Below are 18,014 nucleotides of genomic sequence, written 5' to 3' on the forward strand. Positions count from 1 at the left end.
ACTTCTACCAAGGTGCCTTTTTAAGTAGGATAGAAACTCTTATATACCTTCTCAAGGTTGATTTTTCTGGTTTGAAGCCTTTTCAAATAGAATTATTAAGCTCTTCAGATTTCTCACCTCCCTTACGTCACACCCCTCACAGAATATTATAATGTCATCTGCAAACTGGAGATGAGTAACTGGAACTCTGTCTCTGCCTATTCTCCACCCTCTTAATGACCCCACCCTGTCTACTTCTGATATGTGAGCCTGCTAAAAGCATTAACTACTAGTGTGAAAAAGAAAAGAGATAGAGGGTTACCTTGCCTTGTCATTAACTACCCTGTTGACTAAGATAGAGTAATGGCAAGAAGTAATGCAACTATTTATCCATTTGCCATTTGTCCCCAAACTCACATATCCTTAGCACCTCTAACAGAAAATTTCAATCCACTAGATCATGGCCTTTCCAAGATTCAGTTCGCAAGTGAAACTTTGATCACCCAATCTCCTCGTTTCCTCCACACATTCGTTTAATATTAGAATTTGATCAATTATTTGTTTCTCTTGAACAAAAGCACATTGAGTTTGACTAATGAGGGATGGGAGCACCTTTTTAATCCTCAGAAATATGACCTTAGCCAAAATCTTGTACACACTAGTCACCAAGCTCATAGGTGTGAAATCCTTAGGTTGCTTAGCCTCTTTTCTTCTTTGGAATCAAAGTTACAATGGTAGCATTGACTCCACGACTAATCATTGAGTTATCCTAGAATTCTCTAAAAATTTCAAACAAGTTTTCTTTGATTACATTCCAACAATCTTAAAAGGAAGCCATAGTAAACCCATTCGGCCTTGATGCTTTGGATCTATTCATTGAGAAAATAGTTTGCCTAATCTCCTCTTCGAAATTCCTTTCCAACTAGCCTTTGCTTTCTTCAGTTAGCCTCTGCTAGGCCCCACCTTCCAATTCTGCTCTAGTGCCTAGGGGTCTCCTTAAAATTGATTTGAAGTGATCAACAAAACCATTGGCTATCTCCTCTGGGGAATCATAAACTAGCCCATTCACTTCAAATTTAGTTACTAGATTTTTCCTTCTCTTTCCATTGGTAGTTTGTTGAAGAATTTAGTGTTTTCAACACCTTCTTTGATCTATTTACATCTAGATTTTTGCCTCCAAGAAATTTCCTCTTGTAAAAGGACCTCTTTTAGATCCCTTTTCAATTTCCACTGCCACTCTCTTTCTTAAGAGTTCATGGTTCTTTGGGATTCCTATGCATCCAAATCCTTTATTTGGGACATCAAGGAAGATTTCATTTCTTCTATTCTCCTAAATTGATCCAACTTTTCTTTTTTTTTTTTTTCTGTGAAATCTTATCCGTTTCCATTTCACTCCCCTTATTTCTACCCTGCACCATTCCTCAATCTTCTTCACAAAGTTCGGGTGTATCAGCCATATGTTTCAAACCTAAGGGGTTGGGGTCTTCACCTGAAAGGCTCCTGTCTTAACTCAATGGGATAATGATCATAGGTAACTTTGGGTAAATCTCTAGAAATCAAATTCTCCCAATTGTTTTCCCATCCTTCATCATTAAAGAGGTACCTATCCAACTTTGAGCAAGTTGGTGATTCATGAAATTTGGATTACGTGTAGTGACAATTCTCCCAATTGTTTTCCCATCTTTTAACTCGCAATTATTTATAAAATCATTGAACTTCTTTATGCTTGTTGTAATGGTTTGTTAAGGATTATTTGATTCATTAGCAAAGTGAATTACATTGAAATCCCTCCCCCCCTTTAGCACCAAGTACCTTCCCAAATCCCTCTTGGTCCATATAGTGCTCATGTGAATCCATCCTCCACTACACCAAGAAGTTTCCTATTAACTCCACTACCTGCACAATATCCTCTCGAGAGAGAGTGTAACGATACCTCTGGAGCCCCCCAAGAAGGTACAAAGACCCTACTTATTCCCCTTGATTTCCAAATACTTTTTGCCCATCTTCTATCGATTTTAGCTAAAGATTTAGGCTTAAAAAAATGCAGATTGGGTAGGGTTTGTTGATGATAAAAGATCTACATCAGGTTATTCGCTCGCATGGACTTGTTTGGACTTATAAAATCATTATTTTTTTGTATGAGAATTAAGAATTTAAGACCCTAGCATGGATTTGTTTGGACTTGCCTCTAGGGGTGTAGCACAAAGTCGACTCGTAGAATCAGGAATGTAATATGTTTTACATGACATTAACTACTTGAACTAATGCAATTGTGGAAAAAAGATTATGGGTTTTACATGCTTGAAAATGTTTTATATGTTTAATTTTATTTTAAAATTTTCATTTGAATATTCTTTAAATGTTATGTATATGTATTTTAATTTTAGATAATAAGTTTCTTAAACCATTAATTTTAAATTTTAAGTTTGTATTTCTTATTAATATGTTTAATACTTTTGATGTTTTCCATTTCTTTTTAATTTTTTGGCATTTTTTGAATTTTTTGACATTGTTTTTTGTTTTTTAGCAATATTTGTATTTTTGTGCCTTGCTTCAAATAGGCATGCGCCTCACCTGCATTGGGTGCAAATTGGCTTTTGCACCTTTTTTGTGCCTTGTGCTTTTAAAACACTAATGTTAATTCTAATACATGGTGTATCGTATTGGTATCAACTTATGACAATACGGGGTGCGCTACGAACAGAAGTGTATCCCGTAAATCGTACGTATTACAGCGATATACTTTGATTTGGTGGATTTAGTGAATTCAAATATAATAAACCTACTAAAAATATTATATATTTTTAATTTATTTAATATTAATAACTAAATCAGGTCATGTTTGAATTAGTTTTAGACTTGGTGGAATTGATTCCATATTAATAAAAATCGAGACAATATATCAAGGACTAAAACCGATTCATTACTTTCAGTTCTTAGCAACATTTTTGAATCGTCGTTGACCCAAATAGTCATATCATTCGGCCTGATAACTGTTCAGGCAACCGGTTCCGTTTTACCCAAATCTTAGAATCTGGAAAAATCGTTGAAAAAGTCAACTATTGAGTCTGGCGGTTGAATTGTCTATTCGTCAACCCATTCAACAGTTTTTGACTTTTTTTATTTTAACTTTGCTATCATAACGGGCTGTCTGTTCGAACTAGAAGGTTGGACAGTTGACTTGAAAACCGATGACCAAAATGATTCCGTTTCTGAGTCGTTTTTTTTTAAACATTGGTTCTTAGAACTAAAATCGATTCAATTAGTTCGGGTGCATTGGCTCCAACCCGAACCATTGACAATCCTAATATCAAATAAAGGAACATATAGAGTCATTTGGATTTAACTTTAATCATATTACCAAAGCCAAGAAAATATTAATTATAGAAAAGATAAATCCGAATGATCCTACCGTTTTCGTTGTCACCGCTACTTCATGCAACAACCTAGCAAGGACTCTAAACCTTCTGTCCACAAGAACTCTATTCATGCTTACCCACAATACACTACACCCCGTGAATTGATAACATCTCCCCAAGTATAGAGGGAGATGGGATCTGTTCCTCACACTGGGAAGCCTCACAAGCACATCCACCATGCATTGAGAACATCTCCCATGAATAATAATTTAGATGTTCCCAATGTATGGTAGGATATGCGTGTGAGGCGCCCTCCGTGAGGAGAGATCCGGTCTCGGAGGGAGGGTAGTAAGCATCTGGGGTTGGTTTAAAACATTTATTATTACCGTGAATCCATCTTCAAAACCTCCTTTTTGGTAAATTAACCTGAGTCCTGAGTTTCTGATCATCAGTGACACATGTGCCCAATAAACACCACAAACCCAAAGTGAACCATCAATCCGTTACGCTTGTAACATCACTTCTCTTTTCAGGCCTAATTCAATCTTTATAACCCCCTACGTCAAATAAACATGGTTTAGGCTGGCCTCAATCCTCAATCCAAAAGGTCCTTATTAATTTTACTTGTCTGTGTGAATTCCTCCATGTAAGATCTCAATCAGACGGTTCATACTTCCCTGAAATAGTCTTGGATTTGCTTTGTGGGGCAGATGTATCCACAATCGATGTTCGTGCCTGAAGATGCAGGAAAAAAATTCCTGGATCACAATATAGGGATGGAGATTGACTGGTTCAAAAGGGTTTTAAATCGGATAATGATATTGAACGAGCAAAGCATACAGCTAATACAATGTTTCCAAACAAACGCGTGGAAGTTTCCACGCAGTGATGACTGATGAGGAGCCCCACAACATTTTCTTATTTCCACTCGGCAATTCTTTATGCCTCTCGAGCTTCATCTTCTTTTCTTCTTCGTTTCTCCTCTTTAAATTACATGCAAATCAAAGCAGAGATTAAACCAAAGCCAACGAGACAGTTGCAGAGAGAGAGAGAGAGAGAGAGAGAGAACGTACGATTTCTGGCTTCTATATACTATATTTTGTACAGAGGAGAAAGAGGGACAACTGGGATGGAGGATCTCCCACCAGGTTATCGCTTCTACCCAACGGAGGAAGAGCTGATTTTGTTCTATCTGAATAACAAGCTCGAGGGGAGTAGACAGGATATAGAACGTGTTATTCCTGTGGTGGACATCTACGAGCTTGATCCATGGCAGCTCCCAAGTGAGAATCTTTGCCTCCTTTAGCTCCTCTTCCTTTTAGTTTCTTTGCTTAGACGGGTACTAGCTAGAAATTAAATTATCAGTCTTTTTGAAGATCAGCATTTTAGAGTTTTTAAGTAGAAATTGCCTAAACCTGATTCTTCTTGATGAGCTTCACGTCATCATCACAGTCGCTCGTCTTTGTCCCTTGGGATTTTCTTACAGGAAACGACAGGAGAAATTAAAACTAAGCTTTGTTTTTTCTTTCTTGGGTTTCAGAGATTTCAGGAGCTTTGTGCCATGGAGACCCAGAGCAATGGTTTTTCTTCACTCCTAGACAAGAGAGAGAAGCCCGTGGAGGGAGGCCAAACAGAACAACGAATTCTGGATACTGGAAGGCTACAGGCTCTCCTGGGTACGTTTACTCATCAAGTAATCGAATTATTGGTGTGAAGAAAACCATGGTTTTCTACAATGGCAAAGCTCCTACTGGAAAAAAGACCAAATGGAAGATGAATGAGTACAGAGCCATTCAAGGAGAAGCTACCTCATCTGGCAGTGCATCTCCATTGGTAAGAAGTAATCACTGCACTGCACACAGTGGCTCTCAGCAAATTGCTTGCTTTCAAGTTGAACTAGCTACAGTCTCTCTTTCTCTCTCCGTTTCCACTGATATCTGAAGATATATATACTTCTGTCTTTTGCAGCTAAGGCATGAATTTAGTCTGTGTCGAGTATACGTGAGGTCTGGACGCTTGAGAGCATTCGACCGACGCCCTCCGGCTGCCACAACAAGTCTGGCGCCAATACAACGAGGTGATGTGGAGAGAAGAACAGATGATCAACAGAACCCTGCAACTGTGGACAAACCCAGCTCACCTGAGAGCTCATTCTCAGGCGACCAAGCTCATCCCTCTCAGCAGAATCCTGCAATTGTTGACAAACCCAGTTCATCATCTGAGAGCTCATCCTCAGGAGGCGACCAATCTCATCCCTCTCAGCTTGGAGAAAGCATCGACTGGGAGATGACTGAAGATTTCCACTCACTCTGGGAATATTGGGAGCAATTGAATTGGGTATGACGAAAAACAAGGCTCACCCCACCAATTCAGTCGAGAAACAGAATCCAACAAACAAAAACTAGGTTTCAATACGACAGTAAAAAGTTCCCTAGCAGCTTACCTACCAAAAATTCAAAAAAATAAAAAATAAAAGAAAATAAATGGAAGAAGTAGAGATGAATGAATACCAGTTTCTGAATCAAGAAATTTTTGTTACTGGGTAGAAACTAATTTCAAGAAGCGTAAATTCTTCTGTGGAGAATGATTTCTTTATGACAAATTTACAAACGTGAAAAGGATATTAACTTTAGGGTGTTTGGTTGCAATAATAAAATTAGAGAAAAGAAGGGAAAGGTAGGGAAACCTTGTAACCATGGTCACAAGAAAAAAAATAATAAAAAGTGGGTCCCACACCATTCTGTCATCCATCTGATTAGAATCTATCGCGCCAATGTACGATGCCACGTCATCATCTCTTCCTCTCCAAAAAAAAATAAATAAATATGTAGGGGATGGACCGTTTCTACAAGGCAGGGAGTTATAAAACACGACTTAGTACGCGGTTTGGTGGTACTTGGCACGCGGGAACTCACATCTCGTGTAGCATAATGTGGGCCCAAGGATTAGGGCGTGAAGGAGATGAATTAACTAATAATAAAATTCCACATCAGTAATAAATTCCAGAGCCCCACTATAAAAGATGGGTCCCATATATTTTATCACTGATTAGAACATTTAAAGAGAATTGACAATGACCTAATTGTCCTATAAACAAAATGGCTACGGGCTACGTATCCTCAACAGCCAGTGTTTATACATAAGGTATAAGTCACACACCCACGCCTATTATGATATCCGATATCATGGCGTGATTGCTTATGATAGGTTGCCTAGCCCATGTTGTTTTTAGTTCATTTGGACTCGTGTGATAAATTTGGGATAAATCAAACACAACCTAGAAATGCAAATGGATTGGACCGGAATCAAATTAGGATATATTTGAATCCAATTTGATACTGTTTATGTCAGATCTGATCTGATCAGAAGATTCAATCAGATTTGATAGGATTCAAAGAAATAATGTAAGCGCCAATAATTTAACAATAGATATATGACATCCATTTGGAACAAGACTTAGTTGTAGAAGATGTAGACCCATTATCTGTTTCTAATTAGTCTTTTGAATAATATGGCATATATCTTAGGTGAACTGAGTGGCAATTAATCTCCAGGCTATGAGTTAGGCACTTCTCTTCATAATACTGTAAATCAAATCAATCCATGTCAGCATGCTTTTCCTTTCTCCATTATCCTTTGGGCTCCTTTCATGAAGACAAGTTATAAAGGTTATTATCCATTCACATTAAGCCATGTCATCATGCCTCTCTCCTTTACTAGAGCCCCAATTAATTACCTATGCTTCTAAAGTATAAGATGATCCAAATTATCTCCAACTTCCCTCTATTCTATCCTCTAATTTCTCATAAAAACAGGTCCCATTCCTAGCTAAGTGCTTTTTTTTTTCCTGATCAACAATTCACTTTCCTAAATTTTTGTTTTTATCCTCCACTCTACTTTTAAGAGATAGTAACTCAGAATGAAAATAATCATAGTTTATAAATTAATCATAGCTTTAGCGATGGGATATATAAATCGTCACACCAATTTAAATACGCATTTCTCAATTGGAATTCTGTTTATAGGATGTGACTAGATCTGTTCTATAAAATAGAGTTCAAATCAGTCTCCCACAAGATTGCCCCCCACAACGTCCCATAGCACATCCCCATCGTGTATTGGGAACATTTCCCGATGATACATTATTATTTTTGAAATTATCATCTGGAGATGTTCTCAATACACGGTGGAAATGTGCTGTGGAACGTTGTAGGGGTCAATCTTACGAGAGGCTGATTTGAACTCTATAAAATATGCTAAAGCCTAAAGGTAATGTGATCCAAAGATATCTTTTGAGTGAAACTCCATTTAAAAAAGTTAGTGATAGGATCAGGGTCTACTTTGTTTAAAAAAGTGTATATTAAAGTTTAAGACTACATGGATATCAAAATGCAACTTGATATACATGCCATTAGCACAAGTGTTGTTTGGCCATAAATTTATGTATGATACACACATATATGGATATATAATAGGTTTCAGATAACATTTCTAAGATGTAGATACTAAGGCCATGTTCGGTTCAATTTTTACTCTTGTGCATTCTTTCCAATAATAAAAATTCTAGAATGGACAAAAATGTGTAGAAATGGGTATAACTAGAAAAGCTTTTGCATTTGGTTGCATGGAGAAAAAAAATAAAAGATAATTTAAAGGAAGCAATTATCACCTATTTAAAACTAAATAAAAGGAAATCAGTTTAGTCAATTGAGAAGGCAGTTGTGCAAATGAATAAAAGATCTTGGAACTTTCAAATAGAAATGAAATTTAAAAATAAAAAAAAATAAAAAATGAAATTAATAAGACGAAGTACAATTTATCTAACAACTTCATCAAATTGATAATAATATATCCAATAAAGATAATATACTAAGTGATTGGAGGGTGATTTGACCCGACCTCCTAACTAAGGGACACGTGGATATGATTCGACATAAGTGACAGCTCAGCATGACAGCTTGGCCACAACTCGGTGTAATGAGCTCGCTAAAACCCTAGCAGAACAACTCACCACAAGACAGCTTGCTACAGCATGTTACAGAACAGCTTGCTGCAAGGCAACTCGCTATTGGAGCTCGCTACAAAAGAATTCGCTACAAGGGAGCTCGCTACAGAGGAGTTGGCTACAAGGGAGCTCGCTACATTGGAGCTTGCTATTGAGTAACCCAGAGTCTTCGACAAGACTGTGCTTGTCAGACTACTCCCACGTCTCTTGTCTAGCAATGCAGCACCTGCCAGTCTAGAGGACTGCGCCCATGTCTCACGTCAGGCTGCGTCGTGCACAACGGCTCTACATAACGTCTCTCAACTAACAGAACCGTACTCTGTGATGGATACCTACACCAATCGAATCAGCTTGGCAAATAACGGCTATAGCAGAAAATTAGAGGCGGTTACACCCGATTTGACAGAGCATTAATATATAAGGGCTCCGACTCCCAAGGAAAAAGGTAATCGAAAAGCGTGCATCTCCACTCTTAGCTCATTTTCCTTTACTACTCTCTAAGCTTTCCATCGAGTTCTAACTTAAGCATCGAAGTGTTCCCGTCGGGCGAGCTCCCTGGGAATCCTTCATCTTCTTCCCCTTCTCAGGTGCTGTCCGTCACCAGTTAGGAATGAGGTCCATGCCAGCTAGGAGTGACCAGATCGCGCTACATCACTAAGAAAGTCGTAAAATATATTAAAAAAAATCATAAAATCATACCCCACATTGCTAATTTTCATTCTTCAAAGAATCTCTATGCTAGTAGTCTCCTAGGTCTCAAAAACCGTCAATATGGATTTTTATAAGTTCAGCTTTCGTCAAGGCAAAGCCCATTAGAGCAGCCTTTACAGCCTTACATTGAAAATATCTCATATTTATATATTTTATTTCATGGGAAGATATTCCAAATGCAAGGTTACAAATGGTGGTTGGAACAGTGTGGGCATGGGCTTGCCCTAAGCCGATCTCAATTTTTACTACCTAATGGCCAATGTCCAATAGCCAATGTCCTTCGCCAACAAATACAATTTATACAAAAATACAAAAACTTTTGAATGTGAAAACTTTGCACTTGGTGGTTGAGCTAGGGTCATCTTTTTTATTTTATTTTGGGTAGCTCTTTGCAATCTATAAATTCCAAAGATGTAAAGGCACATTGTCCCACTATTTTTGCCAAAGAAATGCCTTTATTTGGCCTCAAATCTTAATTTTTGATATAAATAATTAACATAAAAATATATGCATATTATATGCAAAATATAATTGTATATTTTGAATATGTGTATATAATTAATATTATAATTAATAGGATATTCTATCGGTGGGGGCAGGTTCAGGGCAGGACACCCCCTCCCAAATTCCCAAATTTTTCTTGTCCGAAGGAAGTGAGGTAAAAATATGTTAAATTTTAGAGTTATTTTACAAATATGGTTATGAGAATTTGGAAGTATTTTTGAAATTGGATTTTAGGAATTTAGGGGAAATTTAAAGGTATTTTAAAAATTAATATTAAACATAGGGATATTTTAATAGTTTACCATCAAATTTAAAATAGGTTTGGGGAATTATATGCAAACATCGTCCCTTCAACCCTTCCTTGTATGGGGCCTGATTTCATGGAAAAATTGCCATCCTTACCTAATTGTACCTCTACTTATATTAATTTATGATTTCTTTCAATGAAATAAGTTACTTTTAATCCCTTTTATTCGCACATTAAACATCAGGTTTTCATGGGCCCCGCTAGCTAAGTAATAAACGAAGTAAAAGCATAGTTTTCAAACCATCGTTGTCACAAACAATTGGACCATTCACCCTAGGAACTATTTAGACAATCAGTTCTGTTTTATCCCAAATCTGGTCTCTGGTAAAAAATCGTTGAATCGATCAATGACCCATTAACTTAAATGGTTGAACTATTGATCCGTTCAATAATTTTTGACCTTTTTTTAATTTTTTTTTCAAAACAAATCATCCATTCGGACCAATCGATCAAACCATCAACCTGAAAACCAGTGACCACTGACCAGAACGATTGGATTCCAGGCCGTTTTTTAAAACATTGAGTAAAAGACTTTCAATACCTCACATGGGTCATCGTTGTGGGTCCGATTTCTTTAGTAAAATGGATAAAAATCTAATTTAATCTTCTAAATCAAATAAAAACTCAACCCATATTTATCACTTAAATAACGGGTCCCGCACAAAATTGACAGGAGAAGACAAGTAGAAGTAGTTGCGCCTAATAGTACGGGGTGGTCAACTAGTCATTATCTAGCTTAGTTAAATTAAAAGGAAAAATATGTGATAGGGAAAATATATGATAGGGAAAGAGTTTTTACCCAGTGAGTCAATCGGGTCAACCGCCATGGTTATGGAGCGATAACACTTTATTATTGGTAACGTGGTCTGTGCATTATTTTGTCCCAGCAAAGCTGGAAGTAGCCTCAAACCAGTCCCTGTTAAGCTTTAGTTTTATTGTTCTAATTGATTGATCGTTGCACTCGTACAAGTTAGAGTTAGACAATACAAAGACAAAACTTGCCTTTCTCAGACCTCTTTATTGCTACCTAAGATATAGATGCTTTTGCACCGGCATTTGTATCAGGACTTAGACTTGGTAACGTTTACTACACGGTTTTGTTTTGGAACGCAGAGCTTCCTGGCATTTGCCCTTTATTTAAGAACGAAAAGGACCCTTTCTAACTGATGAACTCGTTCTATCAGTACCACATAAAATAGGGGTGCAACTTGGGTGGCTCGGATTAGGCTTTTCCGCTTTTGTCAATATTTGAATGGATTCAACCATGGTTTTTAAAATTGGGCTGGACCAGAAAACCGGGAATCAGTCAGGTGATCGGTTTTATTTTACTCCAGAATCATTATTTTGCCAAAAACCGTTGATTTGGTCAGCAAATCATTGACTCAGGCGGTTGAACTGTTCGAACTGTCCAACGGTTTTGATCAATTTTTATTTTTTAATTTTTTATTTTTATCAGAACGAGCCATCTATTTGGTTCAACCTAGAGACTGGACCCCTAACCGATTCGTTGTCCAGTTCAGTTTTAAAAACCTTGGACCCAACTGCACAACTTGAGCCTGAAACTGTGTAAAATGATAATTCAAGCCACCCCGAGATTTTTTTTTTTTTGCACTCTTAATAAAATCCATATAACAATGTTTTAACAACTGACACAGATTCAAGGAAAGCCAAATGGTCATGAGTTGAACGAATCTAACGGGTGGTTTGCCCGTTACCCAATCAAAACCATCAACAACCAGGACTATCTCAGTAGAGGTGCAAGTCAGGCAGGCCAGACCAGGTTTAAGGTCAACCCAGGCCCAATCCTATGAATTGGGCCCAAGGCTGAGCCTGGACTGAGCCCAAGGTCAAGTTCAATCTGTCCAATTCAGGCCCAACCTGCACTAAAATTTAATACTAAGATTGGGTCCCAGGCCAGGCCAAGCCAGGCTCTGGTGATCAATCAACTTGGATTGGACCAAGGCTGGGCTAACTTCAAGTTGGGCTAAGTTACTGTGGACTAGGCCTAGGCCCAATCCAATAAATAAGAAAGCCCAAATTTTCAAATGGGCCTATCCAATGTTAGATTGGAGCAACCCAAGTTGCACCCATATTTTTGAATTTGGTCCCTCTCTAATTGTAAGTTGGACCAAGGCTGGGCTAAGTTCAAGTTGGGCTAGGTTACTTTGGACTAGGCCATAGCCCAATCCAAAAAATAAAAAAGCCCAAAATTGCAAATGGATTTATCCAGGGTTAGATTGGAGCAACCCAAGTTGCACCCATATTTTTGAATTTGGTCCCTCTAATTGTAAGGACACAAAATGCAATTTGAATTATTACATTTCTGTTCATTCAATTTCCTCTCCTTAAGTACCTTTGATGTCACAATTAAGTAATAATAATAATAATAATAATAATAATAATTAAAAAAGATGAAAACACATAAAAGTATAGAATATAAAAAAGAATTCTAAAAACATTTGATCACATCTCTACTATCGTATCTCCATAAAGTGAGGTGTGCCCAAGGTTCAAAATATTGATACACCAGATACACCCCTGTTGGCATATCGATAGTTTTTTTTTCAAATCTGATTCAAAGGGGCCGGTTTAAGGTCCATCCTCCCCCTGAACCGGTCAAAACCCCAATACACCTCTGTAGGGGCATATCGGGAAGCTCTCAATACGATATGTATCAGCTGATATGGGCTGATACGTATCTATACTTTAAACCTTGGGTGTGCCTTCAATTTTATTCATAAAAAACTAACCAAATAAGTACCATGACCCAACTTAAACCAAAACCAATCCATTTAAATCTACCCAATGAATGATTCATCCCATTCCCAACCCGCTAATAAAGGATGGGTTTGGATGGATTCTAATGGGTTGAGTGCATGTTGGATAAAGATTACGAGTTTACGACCCCTATCTCTAATACTCCAAAGCCATGGACCTCATTACGAGCTTTGTTAATTATTCATTTAGGTATTTTTGCTTAGTGGCCAACAGCTCTCCTTTAGGCTTGGGTCCAAGTCCACCTAGACAGCCATGCTGACTAGCTTATCGTTGAAAAGCTATCATACTTGAATTGGTAGCCTCATCTCCTCAGTCCTTCAGGCTCAGTTTGAAAAGAGTATAAATACAAATATTTAGAGTGCAAATCCTTTGTATTTTATATGTATTTGTAGTGAACATATTTCTATCTTTATTCTTTCCAAACTGAACCTTCGGAATTATGAAATGCTATCATACATGGATGGGCTGGGTGGGCTGGGTTGAGGTAATGAGCTAAGCATGTATAAAATCTTCAACTAAGGAATCCAAACCCAAGTTGCACCCCTACCCCCTGCAACAACAGCTATATTTTTTAACTAACTCTTTTAGGGATGAATCGGTTGCTACTACTCATTTCCTGAATTGTTTCCATTGACTAAATTCATCAACTTCTTTCTGATACTAATCATTTACATTGTCAAACACCCTAATTGAACATTTCTTATGTACTTGTGATGCCCTAACATTTAGTGGGCAATGAGCATTATGATCCCACAATTGAAACAGATAACACTAAATAGCACAAAAAGGTTCAAAATTTCGATAGGATATGTTCCGTATTGGGCATATCATATTGTTGGCTTAATGATATGCCCCTACAGGAGTTGTATCGGGGTGTGACCTGGTTCAGGGAATAGACCAGCCTTAGACCAATCCCTCTGAACCAGTTTCAAAGGAAAAAAAAGATGAGTGAGTTTTGATACAGGTCAGTATACCCCTACCGATGTATCAGTTTGTATCGATATTTTAAACCTTAAGCACATATTTCACCAAATGAACTAAATTTTTGGAGTGGTTGTCTGGACGTAAAGGCACTGGGATCTTAAAACTCGGTTATGTAGTGAAATTTCATTTGTGCCACTGTAAATGTATGGAGTGCAATTAAGTTGAATGTAATTTTTGATTTATTTCTCTGTGGGAAACGAAATCGGAAGTAAAATGAAGTAGCCCCCACTTTATATGAAAGAGAATGGAGATATGCCAAGAGTTATTTGATTGGGATCCTGGTAAGAAGCAAGATGATGTGGTGATTGTGGTCACCACTTTATATTTAACGTCCAATTTGAGCAGGCCCAACCCAAGCATAGGCCGATCCAATTTGCAATTTTACGTACATGGGATGGGCTTGGATTTGTCATCCTTGGACTGGGCCTGGGTGCAAAAGTTTGGGCTTGATATTATCCCAATCCGAGCCTAAGCTGATTATACACATTATAAATGCATATACAGATACATATTTGCATGTAAACATACATATATGTTTGTAAATTTGCATATATACATTTATAAATATATGCAAATTTCAATGTTGGCCAGGCCAGGTTGGATATATTAGGCTTGACTGGGGCTCAATCCGGATACAAACAAAGAGAAAATTTGTAAGAGTGCATATTACATCTACAAACAAACAGATGCAAAACTGAACCGGATATAAAATTTGTATTCGGTCCAATTTGCACTGCAAGCAAACAGAACCTAACTGTACTTTCATGTGAAGCAGAAGCAAGAGCAAGAGGGCCTCTGTTTCTATTAAATTCATGATACCTGATAATAAATACTAACATAGCATCAACTAATGAAAATTAATCAAGTCTTCAAACCCTCAAGATCTGCAATTTATTCAAAAAAGCAACTGCTATCCAATCTGAGTCCAACGATGACCACCTTACCTGAACGATCTCAGCTGTTGTTCCATACCACATAACAGGTTCTATATCATCACCGGACTCTGGTCGAACCCCATTCAGCGGCAGTTCCCATATCAAGGCTCTTGAGTCGTCCCCTACTGAGCACAGTTGCCGTCCGACGTGCGGCGACCAAGCGATTCCATTCACACTCCCCCTATGCCTCCTGAGTTCCACTATTGGGTAGGTCGGAAATCGAATATCCATGATCACCACCTTATTACTGTCCATCCCAACCGTCGCAATGAACTTTGGGTCAGCCTTGTTCCACTCCACACGCAACAATGGAGTCTCCGGGCTGCTATTCTCGTAGATAATGGTGGAATGCTCCTTGTCTCTCATGTCGAACACCCTGACCGAGCCGTCCCCAGAGACTGAAGAAAAAACTCCGGGCCCTCCCCAAGAAACATCATAGACCTCCTTATCATGTGCCACCAACTGAGATTCGACAGCCTCTTTCTCTAGGTCCCAGATTGTGCAGGTGGTGTCGATGCTACAGGCTGCTACTCGACGTGGGTCGAACTCCGCCCAGTCAAATGAGGTGACAGGCGAGTTGAATTCGCTGCTCTTGTTCCCATTGAGAAGGGCCCTGAGCTCAATCCGATCGTCATGAATCTCCCACAGCCGCAGATAGTCGCCGGACGTTGCAATTATATCAGGGTTCAGTGTATCCTCGGAGGGGAAGAACATAAGCTTCGTTGGCGAGTAAGGGTGGTCGAAGACAAGGCGACTGTCATTAGAGAAATCGGCCGTGTCTTGGTTGAACTGCACCAGCTCCACCTTGTTACTGTATTCTTCCAGGAAGCTTCCAATGGCGAGGCGGTGTTTCTTATCGCGACGAACTGACCAACTTACTGCACAAACCGGCCATTGCGCGTCGTAAGTGTATACACCAGGTTTCTTCTCCATCGAGTTCAGTGAACTCTGGTGAGGCCTGATGCTAGAGACCGCTCTTCAACCTTCGGCCAGGCCGGCCAGACATGTAAGGAAGACAAAGAACCCATCAAAATGGACAGAATATTACACACACAGGACTTAATTCAAACACTCAGCAGTCAGCAAAATGCTGCAATAATTACTCTTACCCTCGTAATTAGGTATCCACATTTCTAGCTAATAGTCTTCTCTGGTTAACAAAGCTGTCTCAGTTGACTATTCTTTCCCAATGCTTGTCACGTCAGGTACATATACGTGGGTCCTACGTTTTTACGGACGTGGCATGTTATGATAGGCCATATTATGAATTGATTCCGACATTAAGGGTCAACTAAAAATTGTCACCATATCTTTTGGCATACACATCGGCCAACTTGCCTACCTGGTAAATCTTGGAATTGCATAAAACCCCACGTGATGTATTTTTCACCTAACAAAAGATCGGGCTTCATCACACCCACCGGTCTCCAAGATTAGTAACAGTTGCTGGCGAGTCCGGCTTCGGTCCGGGCTGCTTCAGTCAGGGCACCGTCCACGCATCCTCCAATTGTGTAAACGTTTGAAGCATGCCGGGAAGTTGTTTGAAACGTTTGATGCCGTTAAGCCTTCAAAACCCACGCTATCTGAAATTCCACTTTGCTTAAAATCTCTGTTCGTCGCCGGAGAAATGAGAACTCCGGCAATTGATCCTTCTATACATCGCCTGAATGTCCGTATCTCCGTTCTTCGCAGTCACGTCTTTCACGAGCCTTGTTTTAACCGCTCTTGAAAATGGAGAGCAGCAGTTGAAGGCAGAAGAGAATTTCTCTGGTTTTAGTCTCGTTAAAGAACATGCCTCCTTTCAAGATCCAGCCATTAGATGGCCATTTGCTTGAAGAGTCTTTTGTGAAATCGCGGTTAAGCCTGTCGTGAAATCGCGTCTCAAGAGGCTCTTCGAGCGGCAAGAGAAAACACGGTCACAAAATCCGAGTCGGCTCTATTCGCCAGATTCTATACTTCTATTTCAAAAACACGGTCACAAATAAATTCCACATACAGGGTGCGGAGAACCATCAACCTAGCGGGAAGAATAACGAAAGAGGATGTTGAGGAAGCTCTTCGCCGGCACCGGTGCCACCATGGACCAATGGCATATGATATCTGATGGAGCGCAATCCGGCCGGTCTTAGCTGTCAACGAACTCGCCTCTGGGCTGGAGCGTTGGGGAGCCTGAAATGGGAAAGATGGGAGAACTCCGGGGGGAATCCGGTGGGATAGCTCCGAAGCTCAAGTCAATAATCTCTCAAAGGCGAAGTATAGACCAGATAGCGCAAATTTCACATACCTTGTTTATTGGGGGCAGGGGGCTTTTATAATCACTTCGCGCACTTGCTCCGAGGCCCTTGTCAGGTCGGGTATGATTACCCTTGCGTCTGTCAGTGCGGCCATCGTCCTTTCCGTTGGGAAGGAACCGTCACTGCCTAACCGTCTCTCCAACTAGAGATGGCGGTGTCAGGAGGCGGTGGCAGATGGCCGTTTAGAGTGCGGCCGTCAGGCATCAGATCCCAAGTCAGTCAGGTGTGGCGCCCTTGGGTAAAGACTTCCTCAGTGTCAAGCATAGTACGGTTTGTTTGGTTTTGGTGTCCTGAAGGTGATGTGGTGGAGTGGTGAGCGAGGCGAAGTCTTGAGTTCAGAGGTATGTATAGGGCAGGTCAGTTCGGCGAGGTGCATCCCAAACTGTTACAAGGCAAGCCAGTTCGACGAGGTGCATCCCGAGCTGTTACAAGGCAGGCCAGTTCGATGAGGCGTATCCCGAGCTGTTACAAGGCAGGCCAGTTCAAATTACTTTCTAGTTTGGGGCAAAGGTGAGTTCGGGCCCCTAGTAGGGAGTTCGTACCGCTGGTTTCTCCCCTTGGTGCTTGCGCCTTAGGCTTGCTTTTGTGCCGAGCTGTTGCTTTTGCCACGTGTCGCATAACTTGTGAGGTCGGGCCAAATCTTCCTTCAGCAATTGCCCCCCACTCCTCGCGCCAAGGGTCTTGCCCTGGTGCGGGGAGTTTTGCGAGGTGGTAGGTGGATTTGTCCCGTTCTTCGAATCTTGACTGCACGAGTTGCTTTTGCCAGGGTTCTTCGATTCCAAGAAGGCGGGAAACGTTTCTACTGCTCATAAATGTTGACGGTCGTGACAGCACGCGTTTAAATTTCAAAAATTTGTGCCGCTAGGATGTGACAGCGGGTATTTAAATTTGAAAAAAGCGCGCCACTGCCATTCTGAAGGGACGTGCGCTGGCGGTTTTTGTCAGTTGCTGGGAGACGTGCGGCGCGGTCAGTTTCAGAAAGACGTGCGCCGGCGCGATGTCGGTTTCAAAAGACGTGCGCTGACGTTTCGCTCTTTTCGGAAAGACGTGCGCCAATCACGTCTCGACCTCAGGGGACGTGCGGTCAGCGAGAATGTAGGTCATCGGATCGTCTTTGATCTGCACGGTTGGCTCTTGGTTACTATAGCAATAAATAGT

General features: G+C 40.0%; 1 protein-coding gene and 1 pseudogene across 3 annotated transcripts; one reads left to right on the top strand and one right to left on the bottom strand.

Moving 5' to 3' along the window:
* Positions 1 to 4,279: 4,279 nt before the first annotated feature.
* Positions 4,280 to 5,900, top strand: LOC148871268 (NAC domain-containing protein 90-like). Its single transcript, XM_088972626.1, has 3 exons — positions 4,280 to 4,621; positions 4,879 to 5,171; positions 5,307 to 5,900. Exons 1-3 carry the CDS (start codon positions 4,333 to 4,335, stop codon positions 5,679 to 5,681), a joined length of 957 nt encoding a protein of 318 aa, XP_088828752.1. The 5' UTR covers positions 4,280 to 4,332; the 3' UTR covers positions 5,682 to 5,900.
* An 8,360-nt stretch (positions 5,901 to 14,260) lies between these two features.
* Positions 14,261 to 16,844, bottom strand: LOC148871269 (WD repeat-containing protein LWD1 pseudogene; annotated as a pseudogene). Of its 2 annotated transcripts, XR_016108224.1 has the most exons (3): positions 15,905 to 16,844; positions 15,672 to 15,784; positions 14,261 to 15,545 (listed from the first exon to the last, which is right to left on the bottom strand). The product of XR_016108224.1 is annotated as a WD repeat-containing protein LWD1 pseudogene, transcript variant X2 (transcript). The 2 variants fall into 2 exon arrangements; XR_016108223.1 differs by having other exon boundaries at positions 15,672 to 16,844.
* Between the last annotated feature and the right edge of the window lie 1,170 nt (positions 16,845 to 18,014).

This window comes from Nelumbo lutea, chromosome 2 (assembly GCF_056320005.1).
Source record: "Nelumbo lutea isolate HS-2025 chromosome 2, American lotus-T2T, whole genome shotgun sequence".
Lineage (NCBI taxonomy): Eukaryota > Viridiplantae > Streptophyta > Magnoliopsida > Proteales > Nelumbonaceae > Nelumbo > Nelumbo lutea.

What these genes read in the sequence shown, in the direction of transcription:
- LOC148871268 (XM_088972626.1), top strand. Translation starts at nt 4,333, where the DNA reads ATGCAAATCAAAGCAGAGATTAAACCAAAGCCAACGAGACAGTTGCAG. An exon ending in TGATCCATGGCAGCTCCCAA is followed by an intron (nt 4,622 to 4,878) that starts GTGAGAATCTTT and finishes CTTGGGTTTCAG; the next exon opens with AGATTTCAGGAGCTTTGTGC. An exon ending in CTGGCAGTGCATCTCCATTG is followed by an intron (nt 5,172 to 5,306) that starts GTAAGAAGTAAT and finishes TGTCTTTTGCAG; the next exon opens with CTAAGGCATGAATTTAGTCT.